Source organism: Candoia aspera, chromosome 1 (assembly GCF_035149785.1).
Source record: "Candoia aspera isolate rCanAsp1 chromosome 1, rCanAsp1.hap2, whole genome shotgun sequence".
Classification (NCBI taxonomy): domain Eukaryota; kingdom Metazoa; phylum Chordata; class Lepidosauria; order Squamata; family Boidae; genus Candoia; species Candoia aspera.
Window position 1 is genome coordinate 285,939,240 of NC_086153.1, and position 27,266 is coordinate 285,966,505.

The 27,266-nt window shown below is 36.9% G+C and overlaps 1 protein-coding gene across 2 annotated transcripts in view; it reads left to right on the plus strand.

Moving 5' to 3' along the window:
• The first annotated feature begins 10,440 nt into the window (after positions 1-10,440).
• DPH6 (diphthamine biosynthesis 6) overlaps positions 10,441-27,266 on the plus strand; it is a 232,972-nt gene continuing 216,146 nt past the window's right edge. For both annotated transcript variants that reach the window (XM_063290002.1, XM_063290004.1), the window contains exons 1-3: positions 10,441-10,534; positions 12,209-12,303; positions 14,263-14,456. In XM_063290002.1, coding sequence (XP_063146072.1) covers positions 10,512-10,534; positions 12,209-12,303; positions 14,263-14,456 — 312 coding nt within the window. In that variant the 5' untranslated portion in view covers positions 10,441-10,511. The remainder of the gene's footprint in view (positions 10,535-12,208; positions 12,304-14,262; positions 14,457-27,266) is intronic.

A 27,266-nucleotide genomic window follows, 5' to 3' on the forward strand; every position in this document is an offset into this window, starting at 1 on the left:
TAAAGGGATGGAGACTTCTCTGAGTTAACTTTGCTAAAAATACTCAAGAGGTTAAGAAATCTGCTATTGTCTTTTTCCAGATTTTGTTTTTTTTTATACTTCCCGGTCTAGCCTGCAGCCTTGGGGTTTCAAACCCAAGTACTAACCAGATCTGATGCTGCTTAGTTTTTGCAAGATCAGCCATAATCTTCTACATGCTCCTTCCCAGCTTATAGGTTATATGCCAATATACGGTCTTACATTCTATTTGAATTATTTGAGCACTTAATAGAAAAAGTTAATTTTGTGGATAAATATTAGTTGAATAACATTTTACCACTTTGTTACTGAAGTTTAATGTCTACACACTGTACTATTTATTATTTATTTATTTGAATTTATTAGCCACCCAACTCCAATTTTTCAAGCAAGATAAATGAACTTGTATGTTACCTAATGAAAACAGCAGGCCCAACAGGCTAGGTCTCTATATTGAAAGATATGGAAGTTTCTGTGAGGGGTTTATTTAACATGTTAACCTCCACTTGCAGTCAGAAATGGTACACCCCAGGAAGACTTTTATCCTACTTCCGCTTGAAGTATAACTTCTCTTATTCTTCTTTGGCAAGCTCGTTTAAAGAAAAATTACTTTCCTTTCTGTTTCCTTTGTATTTAATGGAATGATTCTACTATAGCTAAAAGTATTTTTGAGAGAGAAATTTACTTTATGTTCTCCAGGCAGATTAGGGCTTTTCTTTCATTTGGGCTGTCTATACAAGATGCTTTTAAGCCACAGTCCCAGTGGTTTCCAGCCCTATCACCTAATAATTGACCATGACAGGAGCTATATATCCAGTGCCAGCGGGAAGAATGAATTGTATATGTCAGGCTCAATTACAAGGTGGAAGACCTAGCAAGAGAAAAGACTGAACTGATTAAAGCTTGATGTTGACAAGAGAGCTGACATATCAGAGTTATTTTCAAAAGATGCCCTCTCCAAATCCCTCCCAGATGCCTCAACGGTCAATATCCTGACCACTTTGTCTTTGCTTCGCGTTGTCCATTCAACTGGCATGCCATATATTGTTCCGCTCAATAATTCTTGGCAACAGTAATGCTCTTTGTCTCCAACCCAAACCTGTGCAAGAACAACAACCACAGGCTTTTTCTTTGTTTGTTTGTTTGTTTGTTGTATGCTGGAAGAGACTAAAATAATTAGGTAAAGTTTAGGGTAGCAGAATTAGTAGGTGTTGTTAATTTTTTAAAAACTTTCTGGATCCATAAAAATCAGAACAAAAGTATATTGACAAATTAGGGAAGAATGAATCAATAAACCTACTCATCATTTTGTAGGGATTAAAGGCTAATTCAAATGTCTATATCTGAAGTGAAAGAATCACCATGTAAGGTTTTTTTTTCCCCATCCATGCCCAATGATTAAAACCAATTTCCGTCATGGTAACTTCTCAAGCTGTTAGGCTATAGAAATTACTGCCTACCATGTTTCTTGTAACTTGAATCACAATACAATTCAGTCACAATTGAGCTGAATACACACACTGGATGATTAATTATATATTAACTAAGGTAGTTTCCAATAGAAGGTTTATTGAGTATCATGAGTCCATGTTTATTACCTCTGAATTACAATTCTTTAAGAGTTTCATTTCTATTACCAGTGACTTGAACTAAGTATTAGCAACAATTCTTCTGTGAATTGTCACTGTTAATAACATGATTGCCATTGCTTGTACTTTCTAAATTTAATTTCACTTTGATCTCACTGTTTCCTGTTCCCAGGGGAATTCAGACATGGCAGCTCTTGCCTCATGTCATTATGGCTTATATTTGCCCTAACTTCTTGGCTCAACCATTCATTTTTGTTCTAGGAAAAAAAAACCAGTTAATTGTAGTTCTTCAGATGTTCTTGAATTACAGTTACAGCTCACCACTTGTAGAATGGTATAGGAGATGAAGTTCAGCAACATTTGAAGGGTCACAGGTTCGCCATCTTCTTTGTCTTTTACAGAGTCTCTTTTATTCAACATATTGAACAGCAATAAATTAACCCAGAACCTCCCTAAATTTACTTTTAATGGTCAAAGCCATTTTTGTTTATTACATCCTGAACAGATAGTATCCTTTGTCTCCTTTGCCTAAATTCTATAACTTAGATCAGATATCCCTTGCTTAGGGAACAGCTTGTTTTCACTTTAAAATTCCCTTGCTGGCTGGGGAATTCTGGGAGTTGAAGTCCATACATCTGAAAGTTGCCAAGGTTGAGAAACACTAATCTATATCCTCCAGAAAGTTTGATATGAGTTTTCTGAGGGCATTCCTAGATTGCCTTCACTGTTGGAGATGCAGCTGCAGAAGCATTGTGGTATTTTTAATCATAACAGCCAGTAGGCACTTTCTCTTTATTTCTGTTCTGCTTTCACCTGATGGAGGACTGATACTCTTAGCCTCTTCCCTTGAGTCTGCTTCCTATGGGAAGAACACTATATTTCCTTCCTTATACTCCTTCCTCCTACCATGAAGTCAGAAAGTTCAGAGATGCAGGTTTCCTATCAGAACATGTACTGAATATATTTTATTTGTGCTTTCAGATCTTAAACATATATCTACAGATATTGTTACTGAACTTCATTCAACTCATACATGTATTCTCTGCTGGCAATGGACCCCACTGAAGGATTCCAACCAGACTTACCTCAAAATTTTGCCTCTGTGTGTGTGTACGCATAGCCATTTCACTAGCAGTCGATTATTTTCCGTAATCTGGAATAATGAAACTTGAAGAGATCAGTATTCCCAATATAGACATGAAAAGCAACTGTTCTCAAATTAGCAAGAAACACTGTGTGTAGACGTAGCTTACACTAAATGCAATATTCATACTCTTGTTCTGGCATTTAGTATACATATTTACACAAACTAATTGGTATATAGGGACGCGGTGGCGCTGCGGGTTAAACCGCTGAGCTGCTGAGCTTGCCGATCGGAAGGTCGGTGGTTTGAATCCGCGTGACGGGGTGAGCTCCCGTTGCTAGTCCCAGCTCCTGCCAACCTAGCAGTTCGAAAACATGCAAATATGAGTAAATTAATAGGTACCGCTTCGGCGGGCAGGTAACAGCGTTCCGTGTAGTCATGCCGGCCACATGACCACGGAAGTGTCTACGGACAAACGCTGGCTCTTCGGCTTTGAAACGGAGATGAGCACCGCCCCCTAGAGTTGGACAAGACTGGACTTAATGTCAAGGGAAACCTTTACCTTTACTAATTGGTATATACATAGGAAAGCAGACTGTCTAAAGCAGACCCATGATGTATGTATGTATGTACCATATGTGTTTCTCTCTCTCTCTTTTATACCTCATGAATCATAGATTAATTTGCTCATCTAGATTCCACAGGATTCTTTGTTGCTGATCTCCATCTTTCACTTTTCATTTTCACAGTAACTCTTGAACAAATGTGAATTTAAGTGATAGTTACAACTATTAAGATTTGATATACTGCTTCTCATACAAGTAACCTAATCAAGTAAAACTATAGACAACATCCAATAAAATACAATATAGCAGATAAAACTTTTGTTCCCTTTGTCCTTAATTATTAAATGATACCTTTCCTGTACTCCATGGAAATTATAGACTTCCCATTCTAGCTATGTTACTTTTGCCATATTGAAGCTCACTCAAAATAGTTCTTCAGTTTTTAGGGATAGCTTTGAAGGGAACATAAGGAATAATAATGGGAAGAGGGGATTAGCAAAACCATACATGACCCTTTGGATTGTGATCTATACTCTCCAATCTCACCAGCAGAAATTCACTTCGTGAGAACCCATTGCTTTATGGCAGAAAACACTACACAGGATATGTGACTGTAGGTATCCACAGGGGGACAAGGAAGGCATAATGACACCCCATGCATTATGACATCAACAAACAAATAATCCAAATTATGCAATTATGTATAATGTCATTGTAGCTTGCATTGGGCAGCTGTTCATGTGGCAAACACTGTTCTAATAATACATGCCTTTCTTTGGCTCATTTTGTAAAAACTGGTTCTCTAGTGTCTGAATATTTTCATTTGTATCTGTGTGGTGGTGAAAGGTCCCCTGTGCAAGCACTGAGTCATGTCTGACCCTTTGGGGGACACTGCTTTCGCAATGTTTTCTTGGCAAACTATAGCGGGGTGGTTTGCCATTGCCTTCCCCGGTCGTCACCTTCCCCAGCAAGCCGGGTACTCATTTTACCAACCTCGGAACGATGGAAGGCTGAGTCGACCTGAGCCAGCTACCCGAGAACCCAGCTTCCGCTGGGATCGAACTCGGGTCATGGGGAGAGTTTTGGTTGCAATACTGCCACCTACCACTCTGAGTCACACGAGGCTCCATCATCTGTATCTAGTTTTACCTTATATAATATTTATACACAATATTTTTCTGTATTATTCTTGCAATATTCTTGCTGTAGTTGCAGAATTGTACTCCTCCATGAATATCCTAAAACAGACTTCACCCTGATCATCTGAGGACACAGGTTAGAAGCAGAATTCTAAACTAGTCCAACAGGAACTAGTTATCCCTCCAGTACACCCTAAGCGAAGAGCCTTGTGTGGCACAGAGTGGTAGGCGGCAGTATTGCAACTGAAATTCTCCCTACGACCCGAATTTGATCCCAGCAGAAGTTGGTTTCTCAGGTAGCCGGGTCAGGTCGGCTCAGCCTTCCATCCTTCCAAGGTCGGTAAAATGAGTACCCAGCTTGCTGGGGGAAAGGTAATTACGACTGGGGAAGGCAATGGCAAACCACCCTTCTCTATAGTCTGCCAAGGAAACGTTGCAAAAGCAGCGTCCCCCAAAGAGTCAGAAAATGACTCAGGGACCTTTCTTCTACACCCTAAGTATCATTCCATCGAGATCCAGATGACAATGGATTTTTGACAGAGAAATAAGTAATCTATGAACAGAGGTTTCATCTTTGCACTTGCAAAAATGAACTCCACATTTATCATTCTATATTATTACTGGGAGGGCATAAACCTAGTGGTGAATACGCCTGTCCTACCTGTTGCTACCACTTTTAAATAGGTGAAACTAATAAGTCAAGCACCCAGATGCCAGCTCAGAAGAAAGTAAAGGATGGAGCTATGCTGGCTAGGGAATTCTGGGAGTTGAAGTCTACACATCTTAAAGTTGCCAAGGTTGAAGAACACTGTTCTAGTCAAAGAAAGCCACAGGGGCATATTTAAATGACCTACTTTGATTGCAGCCCAGTTAGCCAATTCATTAGTTGTACCTGCTCATAAGTATGTCCACTGCTATAGCAGCTTGAAGAGCATTTTTAAAAACACATACTTGAGGGCCACAGGTGGAAATGACAATAATATAGCAATGTTACTGGAATGGGAAGGAGCAGTACATTTATTAATGGGATTTCAGTGGGTATTTTTAATATTAATAGGAACATTATATCTAGCTTGTTGCATATATTTCCTTCCATTCCCCACAGAAAATCAACTGTCACTGTAATTTCTACAGCATAATCTTAGGGTACTCTGGAGCTACAAAAAAGGGCTGACATAACCCTTGGTTTAGTGGGAATTGGCCCATTATTTCTATGTTATTCTTTCCATGTATTCTGCTGTCGCCACATTTTTTAACATCTATTTTTAAGGATAAATGGTAAATCAAGCCTAAGTTTCATGCCTTATGTTTCTACTGTACTATTAAAAGGCTGAAAATGGTAAGTGCATTACAGCTAAAAATAAATCAGAAAAAAGATGCATATTAGAATGTAACCAAACTAAAAAACAGAAAATAGCTGGCTAAATGAGGTACTATTTTGGGTAATAATATTAATAGCACAGCTTCTAAGGAAACACCACTCAGTTTGTTGAAAATGATGATGGTAATGAAGAATATGTTATAAATGTAACACATCTGTGCAAACCTGTATCATAGATCCATTTTTAGAATAACCAAAAAGTGGGTCATAAGTATTTTACTTACATGTTTCTCATCATAATCTTCCCACACTTTTATAGCTATGTTAAATATTATTGTCTGGACATAGACAATTATGAACAGAACTACACCTATGTTGTTAGATCTCTACTATGTCAAATCTGACCCATTCATGCATGTTCCCAAATAATTGAATGACTTCACTTGAATAATTATTCTATTTGCATTTAAGTGCTTTAAAAATGAGTATTACTATTTTATGGTGTTCCTGATTGGGTGATTATTCCCCGACCAGTAGACTTTACTGTTTTTTTCTGAACCCTATGTATCCAGTGGACTTAGTGCTTTAACTAAAAACTGACCTACGTGCTACTTTTCATAGCAGCAATAGCACAAGTAATTCAGTTTGGATCATTTACTTTATTTGCAGGAGTCCTAAGGATTATGAGAAAAATCTTGAATATTTGTTATTTTTTAAAATATACATACAGTACATCCATGGAGAGGGAAAGAGAGAAATTATAAGATACTTTTCCATTCATGTACTATGATCTGAATACAGGTTTGCTGCACTTATGCCCCACTGTAACCTGGTAAAAGTCAGTCATGTTGCTTGTTCCAGGAATAAAATTATAGCCCAAGATGGCTTGAGGTAACCTTGGCAACTTCCAGACAAACAGATTTTTACTCTCAGAATTCTCAGAAATGGCTGGTGATTGCAAAGTTCTGGAAGCTGAAGTCCATACAACTGGTAGTTGCAAAGTTGAGAAATACTCTTCTAAAGGAATGTCTCCTTATGCAGCTGTCTAGATGCTTTGGTGATCTGTGGAGTTCATCTTCTGAATGATTTTGTTTAATAGCATCAGTGGATGGCAAGGTGGATGGATGATATTCTAGAGGTGACGGACTCGTCCCTGGGGGAGCTGGGGGTGTTGACGACCGACAGGAAGTTCTGGCGTGGGCTGGTCCATGAAGTCACGAAGAGTCGGAAGCGACTAAACGAATAAACAACAGGTGGTTACAAGAGAAGAATGCCTTGTCAGGTGTGATATTCACTTCTGGAATGATCCAGAAGAAAGTTTGCCTTAGGCCTATGCTGTTATCTTTTAAATATAAGGAATAGTCATTCTTCTTCTCCCAAGTATTCTAGATTTTGATATCAGAAGTGCTGAAACAATATTTTAATACATATTATACTGTTTCTTTCCTGATTATTTGTTGGATTCACATATGTTAATTTGATTAACTAAATGCACACAATCCTATACTCACTTACCTGGAACCTATTCTACCCAGTAAATGTGCACGTTTAGGCTACATTTTCTTACACATTTTAGTATTTTATTTATTTATTTATTTATTTATTTATATCCCACCTTTATTATTTTTATAAATAACTCAAGGTGGGGAACATACCTATTACTCTTTCCTCCTCCTATTTTCCCCACAACAACAACCCTGTGAGGTGGGTTGGGCTGAGAGAGAGTGACTGGCCCAAGGTCACCCAGCTGGATTTCATGCCTAAGGTGGGACTATAACTCACAGACTCCTTTTAGAGTAAATACACAGTAAAATGAAATAAGAGAGAGGAGTTGCAATATTTATCAACTCCTCTATTTTGTGCATTCAATAAAAAACCCACTGAATACATATCTAGATATGCAGCATTTTAAAACACATTTTAAGGAATATGTGTAGGCTATGGAAGAAGTCTGATGCTACAATGCCACTGTCCTTATATGCATGTTCAAATTATATCTGAAAGCTACTGCAAGGCAATAAGCTACAAATATATCATATATTCCCATTTGCATATCATGTGAAGCCATAGCAGCAGTCAGTAAGGCAAAATTAAAACACTGTTTCAAACTTCAACTTACTGAACTAAAATAAATTGTTTATTCAAGGACTGACACATAAACTACATTAAGTATCAACACAACCAGTGTGAGCTTAATGGCAGAGTGGGATTTGAACATGTTTCCCCAGTAAGAATCCTATATGCCATATTCTATTGGATCTGATCTGAGAGTAAAGTATCTTGGACCAGAAAAACAACTGCCTTTCTCCTTATAGAGTAATTTTAACACTTTTTTTTAGAGAAGCCAATTCAGAATATAAAGTGTAACTTAAAAGCAGCATTCCCTACCCTGGTTTTCTGATATAAATGATTTTTCCTACTATTGTTTGCAATGATAGCACCCAGTGGCATGGGGCAGGGGGGACAAATAAAGTCAATGGGATGTTCAATTGTGTGGTTGCCATTTTTACGTTTTTGACTCTCCATGCAGATGCCCCTGGTATTACATCACTTTTAATACTGCAGTACTAATTAGAAATTGCAGTAAAGCATCTGTCCATATATTGTTGGAAAATGCCTATGTAAATAGATATGGCAGCCTTCTCCAGCCTGATCTCTGCCACCTGCATTGGGAATAATTGGAGGTATAATCCAACATTAGCAAACATCACCAAGCTGGAGAAGACTGATAAATGGGAACTGTTCCCAGAATAACGTCAACAATAAAAATAATTTATTGAAATCTGTGGGATTTAATCCAAACATATACTTTTACATTTCAATGCTTTTACATAGGATTAATTCATTAAAAACAAGGTAGGGAAAGCAAAGAGAATGTGACTCCTAAAATTCTTTTTAACCTCTTTATCAGCAGTGGCCATAGAGGCATCTGTATTTTTTTCTGTGTATTTAAGTAATGTGTTATGGTGTGCGTGTATATGCATTTTCTCCCCAGGAACTAATTGTGGTATGTTCATGCATATTTCCTGATGTATCTAATCAAAGTAGGTGCATACATGTTGCTTTTCTATGTGCATGTGTCTACTCAGATCAGGTTCATATGTATGTCCTGTAGAGAGTAAGGAAAATGACCTTGCCAAGATATGCAGCAACCATTATCTAGGCAAAAGGGGCTGAAACATTATTTTAAGTCCTGCGAAATGAGATAATATTTGGAAGCGGCTCAGGCAGATGCCTCCCTGATTCACTGGATTAAAAGATGGGGAAGGACTATCAGCCTTGCAAGATTCTGTTATTATAGCCAATCCCCCAAAAGATAGACCTAGTCTTCCTGTGGAGTTGATTTCCTGGTCTGGTCTACCTAGTGAGGTTGAAGTGTGTGTGTGTGTGTGTGTTAGAGATAGAGTGTTTAATTAGTGCAGGCGCATGTGCTGTGTCCATGTGTAGGTTGATGATCTCCCCTTGTTGTATCTGTGTGTGCAGTATATCATAGGAAGCATAGGACAGACTGATTGATTACAGGCCATCAAGTTGTTCTCGAGTCTTCACAACCACACGGGTAGATTTCCTGCATGACGATCTGTCCCTAAACTGGTCTTTCAGGTCTTCTCATGGTATACCCATCGCCAGTGTAACTGAGTCTATCCACCTAGCTGCTGGTCATCCTCTTCTCTTTCCTTCCACCTTTCCCAGCTTTAGAGCCTTCTCCAGAGACCCGAGACTTTGCATGTGTCTGAAGTAGGATAATTTGAGCCTGGTCACTTGTGCCTTGTGTGAGAACTCTGGCTTGAATAGGAGAGACTGCACTCCCTCCATTTTGGGTCACTTGATTAGAGGGAAAAGGAAGGGACTTAAAATAGAGCAGTCGGCTGCACGTGGAGCCTGCCCGACTGCCTCTCGCATAGGAATGCATTGGAGGATTTCATTTTGAGTTGTCTTTCTCTGCAACTCCGAATCTCATCCAGTTCATTTTCGACCTTTCTTGTGCTAGATTTTCTTCCATACCAATTTGGTGCTGTTCTGTTTTCAGAGAAATTATCCTGCTGATAACAGAAACACAAAGTTCCAAGTCCTTTTATGCAGTTCCAATCCAACTTTTCATTGGTTTGAAAATAATAAAAAAGAGGAGAGAGACTACTATTCCAACCGACTCGAGTTTTATTGTTCTCCGACCCGCATCCGCAGACTGGCCATTCAACGATGACGGGGGGGATGGGGGAGGAACCCCCTAACTAAGCCGTCTCTGAATCCGGGTCCTGGCTAGCATTAACAGCAGTTTTACAGAATTCTTTCACAAATTAAAATGTGTTAATACACCGGAAAAAGAAGCAAAACCCACTTCTGAAGTTTTATAGCGCTAGCCTATTTTAATACAGGAACTAACCAAACAACAAATACATTCACTAATATTAAGCTTTTCCCTCAACGCAAAGCCCCCGTATTGCCATTTCCTAGTTAACTAGCATGATGCCTATATTTTATCTCTTTTTCTCCCCCCTTAAAGCGCTGTTAAACTCACTTTGCATTTTGCATCCGCGTTCATGATCCAAGGATCTCGACGAAAAAGCCTTCGGCAGAAAGCATGTAGCTGGTGCCGCGCTAGCTTTTTAGTCAGGCTGTCGTTTGTTGTTCAGGCACTTTCGGAGACAGACCCCAGAAGGTGGGACTTTCTGGGAAAGGAAGGAACCTCAAACAGCATCAGCCGGGAAGGCACGTGGGTTGGAGGTGAGTGTGGCTGGAGGTTCTGGCTCAGCTTGGTATCTTTTCCTGGCTGTTTCTCTCCACCTATCCGGGATGAAAGTAGTGGCTTTAATCAGGTAAAATAATTGCTTGGCGCTGGGAAGCTGTCGTGAGCGGAATAATATTTGCAGTTAACGATTTCTATGAAGTTTTGGACTCCCTTATGATTGGAGCAAATGATGCAACTGGCAGACAGCCCACAATCATTCCTTTATTTCGCGTGCAGTCAGCATTGTGATACATTTTATGAAATACAGGCTTAGATTTGCTTGCCCTTTAATCTAGGATAAGGTACACTTCAGAAGTTACGGATATCCAGTCCCTTCACACTTGGGAAGCATTGCAAAGTACGAGTTCCACTACAACCAAACATTTAAAGGGCACTATTTGTCCTACTCCTGGACTAGGAGATCAGGGTGTATGGGGACTGCCTGCATGGTGACATTTTGGAGGTCTTAAGATTCTTCTTTTTATGAGTATCTGTTCATAACAGTTCTCTGTTTATCCCTCTGTTAATAGCTATCTTGTATACTAGAATAGTACTATTAAGTCTAAACTGAAATAGACTCCAGAATAATATCTGGGATGGCACTCAAGAATCTTATACTCAGGTTACCATGTCAGTGTATGTTTGTTAAACTGGCATATTCTATAGACTTTAGTGGGACAAAAATAATTTATAATTATAATTGTATAGTTTCTTCATTTTACTTTTCAACTTTAGGTATGCGTATTCTTTTTTAAAGGGCAGTCATATTATCCTCTGAGAAGTACTAGCAATTTAAGCATTTTTCAAAATGAGGAAAATTGTGAAGAATCAAACATTTGCGCATCACAAATGCTGAGGAATAGAGTGCCTTTCATTCTGTCTGATATCCTTGGTAGCTGAACTGCTTCTGATGGCTGTCTTGCACCCACACAACATTGATTTGCATTTAAGTTTGAGCCTGTGAAAAGTCACTGACATTGAAGGTTTAACAATAACTCTTTTAAAGCTTGATGCTTTAGTTGTGAATTTTTTTTTCTTGCTGTCTGTCTGTTTTTAATATTTGCATTCCAACAGAATTGTACTGCATTTTTTAATATAGATCAAGTTGATAAAATGAATTTCATTCTTTACCACACCTAATCTTACACACTGTGGTATATCATTTGTTACACTAACAATTGCCAGTCTCATATCACACACTGTACTAGGTAGATGTAAAATCTGTTTTCCAGGCTGAGATACTTATGAAAGCATCCTGATTTGGCCTAGACAGGAGTATTAGAAAATCAGAAGTTTTTTTTTTTAACATTGTCCCATGGTACTCTTGTGTGCAAATAGTACTTTCATTGCCCACTTAAATGCAAAAAATAATGATGTTGATAAGAAAGCTTTGGTGAGATTAAAGAGAATTAAGCTTTTGTTCAAGTGTCAGTTACCTAATTGATTTGAATTTAAGGTATAGGTGACTCAACTAAAAAAATATACGTAAACGTTAGTGACTCAACTGAAAAACCCAACTAAAAAACATACTGACACTTAAGATATTTACTTACTTATTTATTTATTTATTATATTTTTATGACTGCCCATCTCCCCCACATGGGGGACCCTGGGTGGTTCACAATAAAACAATATTTGAAAAACACTGATTTTTTTTTTTAAGTGTAAACAATTTCATTGCCATTTTGAGGTAAATACAAACATTTCAAGAGCATTCTTATTGAAAAGTTTAATTATCAACACAGCTTTTTTTTTCTTCTAGTGGTGGAAAAGACAGCTCTTACAATATGATGCATTGTGTTGCTGCTGGCCATCAGATTGTTGCCTTAGCCAATTTAAGGCCTGCTGAAAACAAAGGTAATGATTCCACATTTCTTATACAGGAGCCGTTGAACTCTCCATCACCGCCAATATTTTATCATTTTATTTATCAGATAAAAGGGGACAATGTATGGACTTGCTAGGATGTTTCATAGGAACATAGAAAGTTACTTTATACTTAGTCAGATTATACAGTACCTCATAATTACCTACTCTGAAGAGTATTTCAAATTCTACATTTGCTTGGGAGTATGTGTACACAGAACTTACTTTGAGGGAAAAGGTGAGGTTTTTGTGGAAAGAGTTGCTCTGGGAAACACTCATATTCCCAACCAAGTTGTTTACAGGAGATAATAAGCTGGGATAATGTATTGCAGTCCTGTGTGTTACATTTGTTTTAAACATTAATCTTCACCAGAAACATTCAGTGTTGCCATTTAGAGCTACGTGATTATTTTAAGGGTTATTGTGCATGAGATGTCATAAACTTTGATTTATTACTACATTGAAAGTTGCAGTAAATTACATAAATACTAAATTAGGAGTTCCCTTAGAGGGTATTTTTGTGATCTTTTGAAATAAAACTTAGCATACATTGCAAATGTTTAAGATTATTTTGTGTTTCCACTTCAGACAACTTGATAAAGTTTGTAAGACCTGAATGTATTGCTTCAAATTGATAATGAATTTATAACAATTCAGAACCAGTTTTGTGTAATGGTTAAGGTGCTGGATTAGAAACTGGGAGACTGTGAATTCTAGTTCTCCCTTGGACAAGAAAGCTGGCTAGGTGGCTTTGGGCCAGCTTCTTGAGATGGACTATAGATCTAGTAATAATATTTAGATCAGAACCAGATATCTATACTTGTTTACTCAGAGAAACCCATTTATCTCTTATCAAGATGTATGCAGATGCTGAGATTTACACATAGAGAACAGATGAAAAATTTGGTTAATCAAATGGAAATATTAATATTTATGTTTAGTGGCTTGGATCCATGGTAATTCTACTATGGATGCAAGGGGTCCTTCCCTCTGTTGAAAACTTGTGATATTGTTACTGGTGTATCATTGAAAGAGGGTTCTTTATTGATTAAACTTTTTCTCCTTAATCTTCTACCCTCTATCACAAAAAGTCTGAAGCGGGCTGAATAAAATTGTTGCACTAGTGGTAGTGCAAAGGAAACTCACTCCAACCCATAGTTTATAAAGTTCCACAAGGTGGTCTTCCCCCAGTTTAGGATGTGCCTCATGATGACTTGTTATAACAGTTTGTTTATTTAGTATTACTTGAATCTTAAAAGCATTTACATCTTTCAGCTGGAACAATTCAGAAAAGGCTTGCAGAATAATAGAAATGATAGCTACTGCCTTTTAGCTTACAACCAAGAAGGCAGGGCAAAGAGCAATAAAACTTCAAGGGCAGTTCTTAATGTTTCATGATTCTTATTATGGCCAGCTGTGGTGCAAGTGATGAATTTGCTGGTCTTTATCACAGGGTTTTGGTTCTGAAGGCCTTTGTGGCAGGGAGTCTTGCTCAGTGGGTGAGGGCAGCAGCTGGTAGAGACTGCTAACCTCTAGGATTTTTATTACAGTATTTTTTTAAATCATATGATTGTTTCTGCACTTACAACATTATGACTTTTTAAAAGGCCAGTGATTTTATAGAAGGAAGGAAGAAATGAATGAATGATGATATCCTGGGCTGTCTCCTTATATGAGACTGAATTTTTCTTTGATGCTTGTTAAAAGAGATAATCTCCATGCACAGGGAAGCAGTGAGTGTAGTTGATAAAGTTTGTTCATTTTTAAGATGCTTGGGATGTTTTCAATGTTATTCTTTATTTTGCATTTGGGAATATTTGAAATGTAATTGGTAGAAGAGATGTTATTCTTTGCTCTCTTTATTTTTATTGTTTTGAAGTGCTTTAAATGTATTGGAGTAATGTTCTTGATTGCATTTGATAATATAGTAATGCTTTGTTTGCCTTTCAGAAGGAATTGATGAACTGGACAGTTACATGTATCAAACAGTGGGCCATCATGCTATAGAATTATATGCTGAAGCAATGGGCTTGCCTCTTTACCGACACACGATTAAGGGTACCAGCGTTAACACAGGCAGCATCTACACAAAATGTGAGGGTGATGAGGTTGAAGATCTTTATCAGCTTCTGAAATTTGTCAAGGTATTTTGTATGGCAACTTCATCTCTTAAATGTAAGGATTAAAGCTGTAGACCTCAAGCCTGTAGTTGCCTATTCTCTTGTACTCATCCATATTATTGCTGTATATCTTGTTTCCCATAGAGAATAAACTTGGAAGAAGTGGCCTTAATTTAGAGTTTATTCTGCACTTTACTGTTGCTTCCTGCTTCAGGTTAAAGATCCTATTATAGCTGTAAAAACTGATTTATGCCAAGAAATACATCAGAATGGGATAGTGATTCAATACCTCCCAAGTTTTACGTTGCTGATTATTTTTTCTTGTTCCGAATTTATGTTTCGTATCTTTTGTTTGTGTATTTAACTGTAGGCAGCACAGTATTTGCCATGTTAAAAGCCTGTGAATTTTAAAGGAAAATCAAAGAGGACAGAATTCATTATTGATATTGTATTATTTACTTGGAGCATCATCACAGATTGGAGTTTTGTTATTGATGATACATTGAATTACCAGGATAGCATTTTTAGAAAGCAGGAAAATATCACTGATTTTGGTTGATATAGTGTAAACTATGGTTTATTGGTATGAGAATGAGCAGTAGTGAGTCACTTGGTATCATGTTCCCCTTTGGTAGTATGGTTGGGAGAATAAGTCAAGAAGCTTTAAATTGCTGTTTAGTATTGCATGCAAAGTGAGCTATTGTAATTGAAAGATCTAGTGTCTTCTAAGAATTCTGAAAAGAATGATATTTCCTGTTACTTAATTAGAAAGAATGTCTTTCTGCACATCCATAGTCTTTTCCATTTGGCTCCTTTTTAAATTGATTTACTGATTCAATATAAGTAGAATACTCTATTTAAGCATCCAAGCTTCCCTCTGTATTGTTGGACTGATGCAGTTGACTGGACATAACTATTTATTCTGTACCAGCTACATAGATTTTTAACAACATGAAAATTTTGATAAAAATGTGACAAAATTTATAATATTATGTCTCTTTACCATCTTAAAGAGGTAGTTCATAATCGTTTGAACTCTGATATTCAGATCAGGAAGCTTGATAACTGTCACTGTAGTCTATATAAAACAGATTGTTTTATATTTATATTACATAGATTTTGAGGTTCTGTATTTATGGCTGATTTATCATAAAAATATACCTCCTGGAATAGTTGAGACAATAGTGACTATTGGCCTGAAGGTTGGCTGATGAATTTCAAATAGGATGCTTACTGTTGTTCTATTAGATAAAATATACTTAAAAGATTTTCAACAATCACTCGGAATATAATAATACTTATGTTGTTTCTAAACTTGGATTTCCTTTTTAGAACAATGGTGTGTTTAACCTGCACCCAACTACAGAGAGATCATTTACGGGTCTCAGCGGAATATTTTTAGCATGCAAACTGATTGAAGGAAATGGACCATAGCTTTGAACAGAAATCTAGGTGGAAAAATAAGGCTGACAAAAGGTTGTTCAAATTTAAATGTTTCTGACCTGGATACCTGTGGCTATAGCTTATGCTCATGGACAATTTTTTCCTTCTGGTTTGGTGCAGAAATGTGAGCTCTATCACCACAAGTAATTACTGTAGGGGAATGACTGAGATAGAGTGCTGGAAGTTGTGAGCATCTTGTGAACTCAGTGCAGGGATTTAACCTTCTGCTGTAATGAACAGGTTGAAGCAGCGGCAGCTAAACATTACACATAAAACAAAAGGGTTATGCTAGGTAGTATCTTATATGTATAGTGGAAGCAAACTCGTTGATGAAACAAGCTTGGGCATCTGTATTTTCCCCCTATTTATTCTGAATGACTTTCAGAATAAATTAAGTGTACAATTTCTCACTGCAGAACAGAAATAGCAACAAAATGCATAATTTCATTATGCAGAACTATAGATGTACTGCTCTTAATGGTATTGGTTCCATGGAAGTTCTGAAAAAGATTTCAGTTAGTATTACATTAAGAACAAGTTTACTCTGCTCTAAGGCAATGGTTTCAAAATTGTTCCAGGTATTAGCTTATCTTGGAATTTACCGGGGGTCCTTAATAAGCAGATAAGTAATGGAGAAACTGCATGGGAAAAAAGTTAATACATTTTCATGCAATATGCAAAAAGTGTGTGTGTTCATATCAGCTCACTTAGAGCAATAGTGAAACATTTGTGGAAGACAGTTTCTGTGCATAAGAGGAAAAAAAAAACCTCTGTTTCTGTCATGAACAGGGAGATGTTGGTGTAGAAAGAATTGTTGCTGTTTATTCGTTTAGTCGCTTCCGACTCTTCGTGACTTCATGGACCAGCCCATGCCAGAGCTTCCTGTTGGTTGTCACCACACTCAGCTCCCCCAGGGACGAGTCCGTCACCTCTAGAATATCATCCATCCATCTTGCCCTTGGTCGGCCCCTCTTCCTTTTGCCTTCCACTCTCCCGAGCATCAGCATCTTCTCCAGGGTGTCCTGTCTTCTCATTATGTGGCCAAAGTATTTCAGTTTTGCCTTTAATGTCATTCCCTCAAGTGAGCAGTCTGGCTTTATTTCCTAGAGGATGGACTGGTTTGATCTTCTTGCAGTCCAAGGCACTCTCAGAATTTTCCTCCAACAATAGGAAAGAATTACCTGAATGTAAAAGCTTTGGAAACTGGCTAGAAGGATGCAAATCTTAATCGTCTTTGAAAACACTGTATTTTAAGTTTCTTAATGGAGAATAGCTCAAACTTTCCATTACCGAAGGGATGAGGAAGTTGCAATAATATGAGCAATGATGACCTGCATGATTTTAGCTTTTAAGAAATATTTTATTTGAAATTGGCCCCAGTGCCATTATACAGTGTCAGCCCTCTCCTGAAAAGTTTTCTTGTTATTGACTGAAGACTTAATGCAGTGATGTTTGTTTATTGCTTAAGGATAGGGTTTGAAAATTTGCAATACCATTGGACTTGGCTATAATACACAATGTGGTTCTTAGTGAATTATTCTAACTTTTTCCATGCCAAAAGATGTTTTTAGGATGAAGTAATAAGGGGAGGAAAGGAAATGTATTATTGATCAATTAAACTAAATGATTAATAGTAGGACAAACTTTCTTTTCATTTTCTTTCAGACAGCAAGGACTGAATATGTTGCTATTATCTGGAGAATAACAGTCAGTTATGACATAAATTAATGCTAATGTTAAATCTTGACAACTTCTGCTTTGGAAGTTTGTGCATGATATTTATAACTATAGTTGAAAGATGTTATCAAGTTGTCTTGGACTAAATAAGTGAGGTGTTTTTTTCTAAGTAGATATTAATTTCACTGGAAAAAAATTCAAAGATATAAATATATGGAATCAATTGCATTTATGAAAGACATTCAATAACCATGCTTTTACAGCTGAATTCATTTAAAGCACTTCTAAAATTGCACTCGAAACCTTGCATGCCTCAGTACATTATTGGGTACTTTATAAGAACAAGAATAAAAGTTTGGGGTTTTTAATTTTTTAGGGGGGAAAAGAAAGAAAGGCCTTGATCCTGTTTTATGTCATGGGCAGCTACTTGCACTTAAGAATTGATGACCTAGATGTGAGTACAGTATATTCAAATGGCCCTCTAGACTGTTCTCTGAGAAATAGCCATCCAACATTTGGTTAGAAACCTTTAACAAAGCTAAGCCATCTAACACAATTGCTGGTTTCACACATTGTGCAAAACTATTTTTTTTTAACCACAGTTTGTTAAACAATACACAGTTGGCTGGGTTCACACATACTAACCCATACATTCACACTACATCATTGCCAAACAAACCAAACCATATTATTGATATACAGTGATGGACAGACTTTTTCGGTTAGTTTCACTGTCAATCATTAGGCTTTTCCACCAAATGTTTAGTCACACAGGTGTCCTCCATGTGTTTTCCCTCTGTTGGAATGAGGCATACGCATCTTTATTAATAGCATTACAACATTAAGCTACTAACAGAGGTTACTTCAGAGGTTTAATTTTAAAAAAAGGTATTGTTTTAAAATAGCAGCACTTTGATAATTTTTATAAAAACCTCTTGCTGAGGGTTTTTTTTTGGCTTGCTAACAAGGTAGAAACGAGCGCTAAACTTGCTCCAATTTTCCTCGGTGCACGGATCTGAGTTAGGTTGGGTTCTGCTGGCTAGGAATTATGAGAACTGACGTTTTACACATCTGGAAGATACCAACAAATTGCAGAAATCAGGCTGAAGCAATAATTTCTTGGTGTATTAAAATCTGGGAAATAATTATTGCAATGTGTCATAATTTTGCAATTATTGTAGCTTGAAATGGCTAATTCTTTCAGACATTTAGCAGGAGCTGAAACAAAATTGTTTCTGTCTTTGAATTCTTATAAAATACCAAGAGTAGTCCTTTTGACTTACACTATTCTTATATCCTGCAGATAATAATCAGATATGAGAAGTTACTAAAGAAAATCTGGCTATAATTCATAAGAATAAGGCATCTTGCGGGTTGACTTTTTTTTCCCCTTTGTTAAAAGAACATGTCAAAGTTTAAAACATTAATTTATTTAAATAAAGTCCAAATCAGTGTTCATTAAAAGTTCCAGAGTGGAGTAGAACTATTCTAGGCACAATAGCATTCATAAAAGCCAGAAACAGCATCTGTAAAGTCAGTAAATTCCCCAGAGCCATAAAATACTAAACTCTGTTGTAAAACATACTGAAATGTCTAGGATTTTTCTTGATGTTGAAAAATACAGTAAAGGTGGTGGTGGATGAGATTCTTTGGGAAAGGTTTCCAGATGTTGAGTAGTGCAACTGCAAAAACACTCACCTACTTTCATTTGCTTGGGGATGGGGCTGGAGGAAGAATGGGAGCTTTAGACAAAGGCTTATGGACATTCTTAGGAGGTATGGGACATCTAGCTAATGGCAAAGAAATAAAATACTAATGTCCTCACACTAGGTTCCTGATTTACAGTAGTTCGTTTCTGTCATGCCTCCTTCCTTCCTTCCGTATTTAAGAACAGAGCCAGTGTGGTGTCATGGTTAGGGCAGTGGACTTCAAATCCCAGAATCCCCCATCCAGCATGCTTAGTAGGTCATTTCAATATGCCCCTGTGTCTGTCTTTGACTAGAACAGCGTTCTGCAACTTTGGCAACATGCTGGCTGGGGAATTCTGGGAGTTGAAGTCCACAGATCTTCAAGCTGCCAAGGTTAAGAAACACTGGGTTAGGGTGTTGGACTGGGAGTAGGGAAACTTTAAGCATAGAAGACAGCTGGGTGACCTTGGGCCAGTCACTCCCTCTCAGCCCTAATCAGTATTAGGCTCTGTGACAATCCAGATGAAAAACTAATCACATCTTGCATTGATAATTTTACTCTGTGAACTGAAGCACAGTGCAAAACAAGGTGACCTGCAACCAAGTAGGACAAATGCTAGGGATAATACTCAAAAGCATTTTGGTTCTCAGTCACATAGCACCGAGGTAGTGTGCTGAGGCAGTGCACATGCTCCCAATTTGCATACATTATAGACCCTGAGCATATAGTTAGAAGAAACTACATGCCTAAGTTTTGTGCATTTTAATCTTCCTCCCCCTTTCCCCAAAACATAGCATATCCTTTACTGTGATCATCAATAACAATTGCCTTGTTATGCATCCCAAAACTCAGTGTGTGTATTATGATTGTTAGTGTTGTTTTAATAGGTGATTTACTCCATTCTATTAGATTAAATAATGCTAGATAGTACAGTAGGTACTATTCTAGTGGCATACACATCCAAGGTAATATGCTGGAACCATGCTTACCTAATGGATAAGCTGTTAATATGATCTCCCGATTTGTTTTAGATATAATGCGTAAGGCAATTTGGTATTGTAATATTAAGAATGACATCTTCAGTTCCGTAGTAGACGAGGAACAACTGTTTTAAATTAGTGATTTTGCCACTGATTCTGCAATTCCTAAAATAGGTCCAAGTTTGTTGATAAGATCTGTAAGTGTGGAAGTCTTATGAAACATGTTGCTCAAGTATATAGTAATTGTTAAGTGATGATATATTTTGAAAAGGAACATAGTTTTGTAACTTACATTTTTAACTATAGTAGAAACCGAAGGGAGATGATACTTGTATTAATGTAAAACAAGGTTTATTCCTTTGGTCATTACAGGGAGCAATAGTGATACATAGAGAATGCTTGTGATATTATCCTACATGGTTACCCATTGTCTACTTGCTTATATATTATTATAAACATATTATCTCTTAAAATATAGATAGAACATAACATTTCAAAAGTGTTTTCTCAACTATAGATCCATTCACAGCGTTTTCTACTTGTCATATTTACATTGCCGGTAGAATTATTTTTCTCCTTAGTCTCTCATTATTATAATGAACTTCTACTGAATGGTAATAATTTATTTGAATCCTTTTATGTCTCTGTTCATTCTTTATGTTCAGAGTGACTAATTTGTGGAGATATTTACAGATTTTTAGCAAGTAGATCGATCCTTTGAATAAAGGCTTTGCTTGCAGTAGCCATTCCCAGCTGGTCCTGACTAGAAGTTATGGGGATTGAAGTCCAACCCATTGGATGGAGTTGGATTGGGGAATTTATTTTAAGCTATCTACTCAACATTGTTTTAGTGGGAAGGTGGACATATGTACTGTAAATGTTGGATCACTGGATGAGTTTGTTATAACTCAGCTGAGACTGATAAAAAATAATCAAGACATTTTGCAGACTAAATAACAGCCCGATCTTTGGATTCAGGAATGGTCTGCATGGTGAGGGTATCCTATAAATTAAATTGCTGTGTATATCAATTACATTGTATAATAACCCTCCCGGGCAACTTAATAAATAAACCACATTGTTTGTTTGTTTGTTTATTTGTTCGATTTCTATTTTTTCTCTTGCAAGCAGAACTTGAAACTCATTCATTCCACCGTTTTCTATCTTATATGAATAAGAGCACCGGAACTAATCTTTGCATATTATTTCAGTGATCTGTAACAACAGCTTTGTAGTACTAGAGCAGGGATGGGGAACCTGGTGGTGCCCTTCAGATGTGAGATTACTGCACCCGTAGGTCTTTGTAGTGTACCATATTTTTTAGGGTTGATGACAGTGTAGACTAGAACCTTGTTGCCTATTCTGTAGTGCATGATATTAACAGTGGTGGTGATGAGGATGATAACGATAATGTGTACAGAGGGGAAGACTGAAACTAGCCACCGCGCTGAATTTAGTTTCAGCTAATACAATCTGGTATATTAGTTGCTTTTTTATCATCTTATATGCCAGTGCAGTGCGATGTAAAATTCATTTAGTGATGGATCTGGGATTTGGGGGGCCGTTCAGAAAAACAATCCTCAGAAATAGGTGCCTTCTTAAGAAGGAAGAAAGCTTGAAAACACCTTTCTCCAGCTGCCTTTGATAAAGTTGCTATGCAAGCACATGAGTTAGAAGACAGCCAGAAACAGTTTTGAAGCAGCTGGGCAAACCTGTAAAGAGATGTTGTTGTTTTAATGATTTGAAGAGAGGTACTTGGCTCTTACATGTTGCAAAGCACCTTGTTTGAATGCTTTGGGCAGACCCAACAGACTCATCTAAAGTTAGTTACATCTGGGACTAAAACCAGAAGGAGTAATAAAAATTGGGGCAGGAGAAAGGGAGAGTGAGTCTGGGAGGGAATTGAAGGAAGCTGAAGAGATGGTTGCTGTATTGTTGGCTAAATGCTGTTTTTAGGTTAAACGGCTTTGCATCATTTTCCAAAAGTGTTATAAGGATGCAGTTAATCTTACTTGAAAATAAATTGAATTTATTTTCAGGGGAAGACTTTTCCAAGTGTTGTGTTTGTCTTTCTAATGTCATTAATAAATATTGCATTATGTACATTATGTACTGCCCCTGCAGTTCACCTGAAAATTGTATGACTGGCTCCCTCCTTCCTCTCTGCACAAAAGGTAACTGCTTACTGTGAGAAATATAAAATTTTATATAAATACTTTCTGTGGATTTGTCCCTGGGTATGTCGGACTGCAACCTGTTGTGTTACTTCTGAATAAGCAGAGAAAGCAAAGCTAGTGGTGAAAGATGGCTAGGAAACCTTGGTTTCTTTTCCTAATCAGTCCTAAGTCTCTGATTGCCGGGTTTTCTTAATTTCCCACTGCCAGGATATTTTAATGTGGCGTTGCTTGATGAATGTGGTGTTCTGGATCTGTAAGATTCTCACATGTATTCGGAAACGGGTAACTAGGCATTGTTTACAGGACGTCAAATGAACTATGCTTTTGCTGCACATTGATAAACACACGTTTCCTCCTTTTATCAGGGATATTGCACAATGTGAACTATGGGTTTCCAACTGTACTCATTCTTTTCAAACTTCTTCCTGTTTAAAAGTTAAGCTTCACTAATTGGAAGCTGATCAGTCCCTGGATTTCTTTTTATTTTGCCTTTAAAGTCTGTTTATTAGTCATTAAATCTAACCTTTACCTAGTTCAGGTTTGGCAAGACTTCAGAAAGAAACAATATATTTATTCTTAAGAAGATCATGTCATCCTTCTAAATGCAAAGTGAACATTAATTAACTGTAATATTTGCTAATCATTTTGCTTTAATATTCCTTTAAGAGTACTACCATTTTAAATGAAATACTTGTATATGGATAAACAGTGGTCCATATTTCTCTAGCAGCAGCTAGATTTCTAATTATCACTTAAAATCTTATATTGCTACATAAATACTAATGGATCATGTTAAAGATCTTTGGGAAAAATGAAATCTGTAATTTGTTTTAATAATCTTTATAGCGTTCACATTTGCAATTAATGGGAACTTATGTTAAAGAGATCAGTGCAATTTAAAGTCACTTATCAAAATGTTTTGCTTGGATTTACTGTGACGCATGGATTTGATTTCAGTAAAATATGTATTTAAGAAGTAATTGTAATTAAGTCATAAGGGCAGCATATATATTAAAAACACCTTTGGAACCCTTTACGTTTGATCAAGAAATATAGTTTGCATTTTGGGACTGAACCGTGTATAGGTCCACTGAACAGACTGATGCTGAATTGTGTGAATTAGTTTTGGAATTAGCAAGTCTTGAAAACAATAGTGTCAACAAAGGAACTGAAAACAGTCATCCTTTTATGGAGAGGGAGTAGCTAAGGGAATTTTCAGATTGTGTGTGTATGTGTGAGAAAAAAAAAAATCCCTTCTCACCCCTGTGGTTGGTATGTGTCTTCCTCAACCTCAGGTCCTCGACCAGAGGCCTGGGTGTTTGAGGGTTCTGCGCAGTATCTTGGCTGTTCCTAGCACTGCACTCTTCTGGACAGAGAGCTCTGATGTTGTTCCTGGGATCTGTTGGAGCCACTCTCTCAGCTTGGGGTCACAGCCCCAAGTGCCCCTACCACCACTGGAAGCACTTTGACCTTCACTTTCCACATCCTCTCTAGTTCCTCCTTCAGGCCCTGGTACTTCTCCAGCTTCTCATACTCCTTCTTCCTGATGTTGCTGTCACTTGGCACTGCTATATCTATGACCACTGCTGTCTTTTGGTCCTTGTCTATTACCACAATGTCCGGATGATTGGCCGGTATCTGTCTGTCTGTCTGGATCTGGAAGTCCCACAGGATCTTAGCCCTGTCATTCTCCACAACCTTCTGTGGAATCTGCCATCTGGACTTGGGAGGATCTAGCCCATACACTGTGCAGATGTTCCTGTACGCAATGCCAGCTACTTGGTTGTGTCATTCAGTGTATACTATTCCTGCCTGCATCTTACACCCTGCCACTATGTGATGGACTGTCTCTGAGACCTTTCTGCACAGTCTGCACCTTGGGTCCTGTCTAGTGTGGTAGACCCCTGCTTCTGTGGATCTGGTGCTTAGTGCCTGTTCTTGTGCTTCTATGATCAGTGCCTCAGTGCTGTCTTTTAGTCCAGCCCTTTCCAGCCACTGGTAGGATTTCCCAATGTCAGCCACCTCAACTATCTGTCAATTGTACATCCCATGCAGGGTCTTGTCTTGCCATGGCACTTCTGCTTGATCTTCCCTCCATAGTTTTGGAATTAGCAAGTCTTGAAAACAATAGTGTCAACAAAGGAACTGAAAACAGTCATCCTTTTATGGAGAAGGAGTGGCTAAGGGGATTTTCAGACTCTGTGTGTGTGTGTAGTGTTCTCATTAAACAACAGAAAAATGTGAATGAAAAAATACTGTTTTTTTTTAATTTAGTCCTGAATCAGCTTGTAGTACTACATGGCCGAGCAGTATTACACATGCTTAAACCCTGTTGAAATAAATGGAACTTAAGCATTAATTTAAGCATGCTACAGATAAAAGGTTCATATGGAGAAAAAGAACAGTCCCTGAATATTGTGGCTATTTTGATAACACATCAAAGAAAAATAAAAGATTTTGCATGGATATCACGTATGTTTAATTTGATGGAGATAATTTCCATTTCCTGTTTTTGAAATAAAAAATATGGTATTTTGTAATCAAAAACATGGTATCTTGGTACTAAATTTACTAGCACATAAAATAAGCCATATATTAACTCTTCATTTTAATGTTCTATGTATGTTTTAATAAAGAAAATCCATAGCATCTGTTTTTTTAACACAGAGATGGACAATGATATTTATGGCACAACTTCTTTTTTGAAAACTTAAGTTTGGCTATATTATATCTATAATTCTAGTAACAATGTCTTATTGTTATATAATACCTACAAAGGTAGAAGGACAGAATTAGCCTTTTAAATAAAAACTATATAATATTAACATCCTGCTCCTAGTAATAGAATTGAATCTGCTCATGCATGTTATTTCTGCTGATCACAATGTGGGATTGTAGTGAAACTGATTTGTGAAGAGTGGGGTGCTCTGATTAAATTATCTTTTTTCAATGGAGCAACTATCAGGGATAATTCTACTTATATATACTACTTATATATACCATAGTGGTATATTCAGTCCAACAGGCTGTTGCAAACTTCGTATTTTTCGCGCAAGTTCAGTTATCTTTAGAAAATCTTAGCTTTTTGGGGGGGGGGGTGCTACAAATCAGGTAGGCTTACTACATTTGCATCCTTCATATACAGTGAATTGGATATTTTTGACAGCTCCTTTTTACAGACCAGTGCAGCCCCCAAAAATGTTCTAAAACTGATACAACAGTGCCCTCTGTAGGTTGTGTGTATGCAGTTTCTTGTGGCAGGAGGATTTAAATATTCTTAGGATGGGAGGTTGAAAGCAGGATGTTAGATCATTCTTAAAATATTTTGAAGCTTTTTTCCTTAAATACATTTTGATTTATATGCATTCCAGAAAGTAACAATACTCTAATACTGTATTAAAATAAAATGTTTGAATTATTTTACATTTGTTGTATGCTTCTTAATATATCAGAGTAAATTACTTATTTTGTGAGATATATTTTCTACCCATTTGAGGCTAATAGAGTCTTTAAACAATGGTATTTTTCTAGGAATTTTCTTTGTACTTTTTAATTTTGGCATTGAACATGTAATTTAAGACATTAATTATGTGTACATTTGTGTAAAGAGTCAGTGTAGTATAGTAATTGAAGATGGTGGACATAGGTCTGGGAAGACACACATTCATGTTCACCCTTTGCCAACAAAAATCACTGCATAGTTTTGAGCCAGTCATAATCTCTTAGCTCAACATATCCCATAGAACTCTTATGGGGAGAAATGGAGAAATTCGTGAAGGAAAGTTGAGATATAAATCCAAAAATAACTTAATAACTTGTTAACTGTGCAACTCATAACTCATGCAATGTTTTTGATAGACTGTGCAGGTTTATTGTGTCCTGTTAGACTTTCAAAGAATTCTCCAGAATTGATACATAGGCTGTCAGAATAGCTTTCCTCAATGAAAGTCTGTGTTACATGGACATTTTGTGTGATTACATTGCACACAAATATATATTTCAGTGCCATTTTATGGTACTTAATAAAAATTATTCTGATTGCTTAATGATTGATATGGCCTTCTGAAGGCATTGTTTGACAACTGTTCCCATTCACAAAAGGCCCAAAATAACCCTAATTAAGTGTGTAAACCATGCTGTGCCAACTGTTTGTCAGAATTGCTAGAAGTGGATGTGCTTCTTTAGGGATTCTGAGTCTTAACTTGTTATTGATATATTTTCCCTTAATTTTTTATTTAAAAATTAAATTAAATTAAAATTAAAATTAAAAAATTATTTTGTAATGGAAAATATAAGTAAATGCTTTAAATTTCTTTTTGTCAATTCAAAATTCTATATCATTGAAGTTTTCAGAGATAAAAAGTGAGCCAGTAGAAATTGCTAGATGGTATTATGGATATAAAAAGTCACAAATCACAATGTAATGTCAATTCCTGATGACTTCGTGGATGTGTCCTTGACCTAGACTTGGCCACAGTGTGAAAGTTCTTTGACTTTGCCTTCTTTGTGCATGTGTATGTGTGTGTTTTCCAACTTCTGAAATCAAGTCCAACTCTGCTTAGCTTTCTATGGTTCTTCACAAGCTATTTGGACTGCATTGTGATTACAGAGATTCCAATTGATAAAAACAATAATTAATAAGCTTTAATTAAAATTTCATATCTATTGTGTTCTTTATGCACAGAATTCAGTATAACATGCACAGTATACATGCACAGAATTCAGTTTAACAGTGTTGGAAAAAAATGGGGGTTGATAAGTTGCATATAATTTCCACATTTAGAAAGTCATTAAGCAGATATTCTGCAAACTGGATGGTTATTTGGCATTAAAAACCCCCTCAAAAGTTTAATTCTAATATTTATTAT